Here is a 6,981-nt window from a genome sequence, read left to right as displayed (position 1 = left end):
AAAACGAATGAAGTAGTAAAAATATTATTCACATTAACTCGTTCATATAGTAATTTTACTTTGAACAAAACAAACCTTAACTACTTAAATAAAAGAAATGCACCATTCCCAATACAAATTGTTATCTATAATACACTAGCAAGTGTTCTTGTGGCATATATTAGCTTATTTAAATATGTTCATGTAAAATAAACTTTTAAACAGGCTAACAGACAATATCAGACTTTCAAAAAGTTTGAATAATATCTAAAATATAAGTTTTATGACGGGCCAAACTTAAGCTTGGTAAAGTCTAGCTCGATTTAGCTTATTCTCAACTCTACGACGCACTAAACACCGGTCGTTCTAACTCCTACCTATAGATAGCAGTTATAAGAATCAAATTGTGTTCTTCTCTAACAAGTTTAGCGGTAATCAGTCCTGCACCAACTTACCATTCATAATTTAAACTTTTTTTAATTAGAAAACATTTACTTACATCAGTACATGACTTTTTCTTCTTTTATTTTTTTTGTTTTTGACTAAACATTAACACATGACATAAAGTCATAAACATAACCTCTTTTTCTTTTCTTTGTCAACACTCTCTCTCTCTCTCTCTCTCTCTCTCTCTCTCTCTCTCTCCCTCTTTATTCTCACCCATTTCATCTCTCTCTCTCTCTCTCTCTCTCTCTCTCTCATAATCTTCTTCTTCTTTGATGTTGTTGTTGCCACGACCATGGCCGTGGAACTCATGACAGGTTACAACAACAACAACAACAGAACCGAAACTTTCACAAGCATAGCCGAAGAAAATGCTGTCCAAGAAGCAGCGTCTGGTTTAGAAAGCGTTGAAAAACTCATCAAATTACTCTCACAAGCACGCCATCAATACCAACCTTCAAATCCCAACAACAACAACAACCCTTCCATGGATATTGAAAGAGATTGCAACGCTTTTGCAGACATAGCTGTTTCCAAATTCAAACGTGTTATCTCACTTCTTGAAAAAACCAGAACCGGTCATGCTCGTTTCAGAAAAGCACCTTTACCACAAACTCAACAGATTCAAATTTCTGAAACACCAATCTTCAACGCTACACCTTTACAACAAATTCCACCACAACCACCAACAACAACAAATCTTCACCGTTCTGTAATCCAAAGAAAAGATTCATCAAAAACCCTTAATTTTTCATACTCCTCTGCTGCTAATTCTTTCATTTCATCACTCACCGGCGGTGGCGGCGACACCGATATCAAACAACAACCCTCATCATCATCACCGGCTGGAGCTTTTCAGATAACAAATCTTTCTCAAGTTTCATCTGTTGGTAAGCCACCACTTTCATCTTCTTCATTGAAAAGAAAGTGTAGCTCTGAAACTTTGGGTTCTGGAAAGTGTGGTAGTTCATCTAGCCGTTGTCATTGTTCCAAAAAGAGGTATGTAAATTGAAATCTAATCACAACCCTTTATTTTTTTTTTCTATGTTGATAATTAAAATTTATTTTTTTTATACGTTTTTTCTTATGTTTTGAATTGGGTTGTGACAGTAGGAAAATGAGATTGAAAAGGGTTGTTAGGGTTCCTGCAATTAGCTTGAAGATGGCTGATATTCCACCAGATGATTATTCTTGGAGAAAATATGGTCAAAAACCTATTAAAGGTTCACCTCATCCAAGGTACTTTAAATTAAATTTCATCATATTTTTTTATTAAATTTTGATGTATTTATTTTGGTCAAATACCTTAGTTTAGAATTTCGCTTTTTAAAATGAATAATTGAGAAATTTTATGTTCGAATTGTGACCTCTGCGTATTTCGATCAACTGATGTATGTTCACGAGAATGAGTTCAATTTTTTTTTTAATTAACCTTATGGTTCCTAGGAGAAGGAGTCCCGATAATTCAGAATTCGGTCGTTATGTAAATAAAGTCGGACCAAAATTGTTGGTTCTAATTCTAGTTCTAGGAATCAATGAAGAACATGTTCAAATTTTGATTGATTTGCTAGACTGTTCAAAATTTGAAGTGGACCATGTTATTATGAATGGTTATTACTAGGAGTATTTATGATGTTTTTTTTTAGACTACTATATGTTGAATCTAGGAAGTGACTAGTGAATGGTACTAATTTGTGTTTTTTTGTTTTATGGAAAATTAATTAATATAGGGGATACTACAAGTGCAGTAGTGTGAGAGGATGTCCAGCAAGAAAACATGTAGAGAGAGCTCTTGATGATGCATCTATGTTGGTAGTTACATATGAAGGAGAACACAATCACTCACTTTCTGCAGCTGATGCTACTAATCTCATTTTAGAATCATCATAATTCATGTTGTTACAATATTTTTCAAAATGGAAATTAATTGATGGATGGATGGTTGGTTATGGTTTGTAGAATTAATTAATGCAAGATTTATTTACTCAATGTTGAAAGGAGAAATTAGTTGGTGTTTAATTTCCCCGTACAAAAAGAGTCAAAAGATGGTGGATTTGGTAAACGGATTTGAATCTCAAAATTAAAGAAAAGAAAGTGGGTTTTATTTCTTTTTTTTAATTTTTTTTCTTTATTTGGTCACTTTATTATCTTTGGATTCTCATCTTCAATAATGCTCAACGGGTATTGTTTTTCTTTTTCTTTCTTTGAAATTGTTAAAAGAGTAAAGTGAAAAAACAAAAGCATTGAAAAGGACTTAGTCAAAGAATTGAACAGAAGAGAAGGGACATGTCGTGTACAGAACGGTTGACTAAAAAAGATTGAAAGAGAAAGTGCCAAAGAGGGGTTGGAAGTTGCTAGTTGGGACGGCTAAACGTGTGAATGAAATCAATGAATGAAAGTGGGTGGTGAGTTGGGAAAAGGAAAGGTTATTATTAGTAATTAGATTTTTTTTTGTTTTCACAATATAATCAGGATGTGGTCCATTAGATAGTTTAATCTAGTTTGAGGTTAGTTTTAACATTAAGTGGTTTCAGTCTTCTTTCGATCATAGTTGTGGGGGATTGAATCGTGGTTCTTCCTATCAAGTTTAGCGCTAATCACCATTGGACCGACTAACGATTGATGAATTCGGATTTTCTAAAGTCGACAATTTTCGTATTCATGCGGTCGTTATATTAGTAACTATTAAGCTTATGTTTGTATTACAATAGATATACTAGAATTACAACGACTCACCATGATATTACAGAAGTTGCATAATATAGCTTTTGAAAAATTGTGGTTCGCAGTGATTTTAGCATATCTATCGTAATATCAAATATGCACTAAATCGAAACAAGTTTTTTATGACTATTTAGTCTCGATTCAATAGTTTTGATGTGTTGACTGTTTGAATGCGGAGTATTGTCGACTGCAGACAATTTGAATTTGTTTTTTAAATAGAAAATATTTTGTTGTACACTTTTGGATTTTAGGTAAAAGGTTGGGTATAGGAAATGAAGTGCATTGAAGATAGGTTGGATGGTGTTGAATGGCTCTTGTGGGAAAATCGATGGCAAAGTCAAAATGGGTGGGTGTAGAATTGATAAGTTTTAACACTGAAAAAATGGGTCCTACTTTGTTTGCAAATTTGTTCTTTTGCTTGCTTTGCCTTTGCCTTAACGTCAACTTTGTTCCACACATAGGTCCCTCTTTCTTCATTCATCATTATCTATTTCATTATTTACACGCATGTGGTATACCCTCAATCATGCATATAAAATACTACTCCTACTAGCATATAAATCTTCTCTCTTGTTTTTTTGTTCATGTTGCTTCTCCCAAACCAAGTGTGATGACATAAATTATCTAATTATATCTATGCAATTTGATTTGAGTATGAACACATTTTTATCAATCATAGATGAACACATTTTTAAGTGTGAAAAAGCTCAAAGTTATGTCAACTCTTTTTGTTATATATGTAGCCAAACTCAATGATTTGCCTTCTAATTCGTTCTCGTAAGATTTTCAAAGTCCAATAATGGAATTGAGCGTAATGGAAGTGGTCTTTTGAAGCAATCTAAAAGTGTTTTTTTTTTTACCAATTGGCATTACCACAGGTCAAATAAAATTATGTTGGGTGTCCTTTAAGTCAAAATTAGTCCTTACGAAATTACTACTAGGTACATATACGAGCAGACGGACCCTATTGCCACGGTATAGAGTCTCATAAAAAATAGAGATTTATAGTTTTTTTTTTTATTTGGATTCTCTCCAATTTTTCCTCACGTTTTTTCTCCTTTTTCTTAATCTAAGAGTTGGTAAATTACAAAGAATAAAAATGAGAGAAAATTAACCCTTGAATTAAAAAAAATGAGAGAAAACATGTGAAAAAATTGGAGAGGATCCAAATCAAATTGGAGAGGATCCAAATCCGTTTTTCCAGTGAAGATTCATTTTGGTATTTTATAAATTTTAGATGAGACAGTTTAGTTTTTGATAAAAATAAAATCCATATTTTAATAGAAAGATTAATTTATCGTCCCCGTGAGCATAGCTCAATTGAAATAAATATTGCAAATTATTGTAGGAACCAGTGGTATTCCCACTTATACACCTTAAAATATGAAATTCTAGCCACTAAGCTACTTAAAAAAAAAACTAATTTATCTTCAATATAAAAATATCAGAGATTAATTTGAATTTTATTATCTTGTCTAAATTTTGTGAAGAACCAAAATGAATGTTCACTAATTTTTTTATAAGATAGTAGTAGTATTAATAAATAGAGGTATGAAACATAAAAATTTCACCAAACAAGAGGTACAAGTCTAGTTCGGTCTCCCTAAAAAAAATACTAGAAAGTAAGTGTATCAATTCCAAAATGAGAAGTTGTCGATTTTTTTATTAATCATCTGGTTCTCAGAGAAAGAAACCTTAATAATTTAGAGTTCGGCCGCGAGATAAATAAAGTTTGACAAAAAAAATTCCACAAAAAATTGACTCGGGTTCACGTAAGGTGTGTCTGGATAGAAGGCCATAAGAGAATATTGCCCTCCCAGTAAGGAAGAGATGAAAAGGGTAGATTTGGGGAGCATGTAGTTCATTGTCGGAAACTTTCAAGCTTCAAAGACATGGCTTTGTTCGGGACATCCTTTTTATGTTTTTTAGCTTGTAGGAGTATCTGTGACGAAAAATGCGCCTGCGAACTTCTTGATTGACCCACTGGCGAGGAGATCTACATTGAGACCAACCGATGTTCCGGTGTACAGGTGGGCAGGAGGATAACATGCATGTATGGAGTTGTCTGGAGTTCCCCCAATTGTGGGATTGAGGACTACGAATTTTACTATAGGACATACGGCTCTCAAAGTTGCTTCAAGCGAAGTGGCCAAACATGAGAGAGCGGGTGTTGGCAATCAACATGATTTCATACCATTTGCATTTGACACTTTTGGTTTCCTAGCACCAAATGCTGTGAATATTTTGAAAAGAGTTCAAAGAGTTGATGACGGATCGTCACACTCTCTAATCCATGCCTATTTTAGCAACATTAAACGCATTTTAGTAGGTTTTAAGCAATAAATGTAAGAGAATTCTAATCATAAGCTTGATTACTTGTTTTGCAAGATAACAGGAAAAATTGCAGGAAATTGCTGATTTTCACTACGCTGGGGGCGTAGCCCATCACGCGCCGCGTGATGGAGATCACAGGGAGCCAAGTTTTTCACCTTGATCACGCGCGGCGTGATGCCTGACCACGCGCGGCATGAAGCTTTGTTCAGAATTGGATTGCCCTCTGACTTGATCACGCGCGGCGTAGCACTGACCACGCGCGGCGTGAAGGAAGGAAGGACAACTACGCCGGGGGCGTGGAGCTATCACGCGCGGCGTGAAGATGGCAGAGTTGAAGATCAGAGACCTCAGATTTGATCACGCGCCGCGTGATTCCGTTACACGCGCGGCGTCGTTGAAGAAATTGCAACCACGCGCGGCGTGATAGATCTGGCGCGCGGCGTGGTTGCGATTATTATATAAGGATTCTGCAGTTTCTGTGAAAGGGGTTGGGAAAATTCTGCAATATTCATCTATTCTCTGATTTTGGAAGCATCAAGATCCAGATCAAGGACTCCATAGGATAGCTCCGAGCACCTCAATAGCATGGATTCTCAAGCCATGAAGTTGAAGCGAGGACGCGAACGAAGCAACATGAGGAGCTAAGCTCCTTTTGGAGGTAGGATCTAGGATAGTCTAGGATGTAGATGAATCTATTGTGATCTGCTATATGTAAGAATGTACTCTGTTCATGTGTTTACTCAATGCAATCCTATTCTTAATGCTTTATAATCCTTCATTAGTGTTGTAATGATTTCGAGTTAAGTCACGTGCGAGAGTATTGATTTAATTTCTGAACTGAATTGCATTGAGCACTCGAGTGTTTCCGGTCGAGAGATTGAGACATAGAGTGTAGCGAACGATCGACGCGCTTTCATATCATTCGTTGTAGGTAGCTTCCGCCCGAGAGATCGGGGGAGTATCGACAACGAATAGAGTGGATTTTGACAAGAGATTGCGATTCACTAATTTGTTGATCCAGTTGTGAACACTTGAGTAGATTCCTATGATATAGTAGATTGCATGTGGTTTAGCTATGGACTAGGTGATTCCGATGATTCTACCTCGCTTTTCCATTATATCAAAGCACGTTTTCTAACAATTCATCACTCAACATACCCCCAATTTATGTGTATTTCTTGCATAATGTTTATGAACACTATTAGACTAGTTTAATCACACAATCCCTGTGGATCGATATTTTTATTACTACGTGGTAATTCGTTCACTTGCGAAAATTATCCATCAAGTTTTTGGCGCCGTTGCCCGGGATTGTGATTGATTCGACAAGGCAATAGTGTTCATATTTTCTGTGTTTTCCTTATTTTTTCTGTTTTATATTTTTCTACCGGAGCGTTCTACTTGTGTGTTTCCTTGTTGTCATACCCTAATTTTGTCCTACCCTTATTTTTTAAAAAAATAATAAAAAAATAAATTAATTTTCATCACTTACTTTTTATT

The 6,981-nt window shown here is 35.3% G+C and overlaps 1 protein-coding gene across 2 annotated transcripts; it reads left to right on the top strand.

Moving 5' to 3' along the window:
- The first annotated feature begins 513 nt into the window (after positions 1 to 513).
- On the top strand, positions 514 to 2,541 carry LOC123923375 (probable WRKY transcription factor 15). 2 transcript variants are annotated; one of them, XM_045976063.1, is made up of 3 exons: positions 514 to 1,422; positions 1,537 to 1,662; positions 2,154 to 2,541. In XM_045976063.1, the coding sequence occupies exons 1-3, from the start codon at positions 719 to 721 to the stop codon at positions 2,311 to 2,313; spliced, it is 990 nt and encodes a 329-aa protein (XP_045832019.1). In that variant the 5' UTR covers positions 514 to 718; the 3' UTR covers positions 2,314 to 2,541. The 2 variants fall into 2 exon arrangements, with proteins under 2 accessions (XP_045832019.1, XP_045832017.1); XM_045976061.1 differs by having other exon boundaries at positions 531 to 1,422; positions 1,534 to 1,662.
- The last annotated feature ends 4,440 nt before the right edge of the window (positions 2,542 to 6,981 follow it).

The sequence above is a fragment of the Trifolium pratense genome, linkage group LG4 (assembly GCF_020283565.1).
Source record: "Trifolium pratense cultivar HEN17-A07 linkage group LG4, ARS_RC_1.1, whole genome shotgun sequence".
Taxonomy (NCBI): Eukaryota; Viridiplantae; Streptophyta; class Magnoliopsida; order Fabales; family Fabaceae; genus Trifolium; species Trifolium pratense.
Note: the sequence above shows the minus strand (reverse complement) of the source record. Positions and strands in the feature narration are given on the sequence as shown.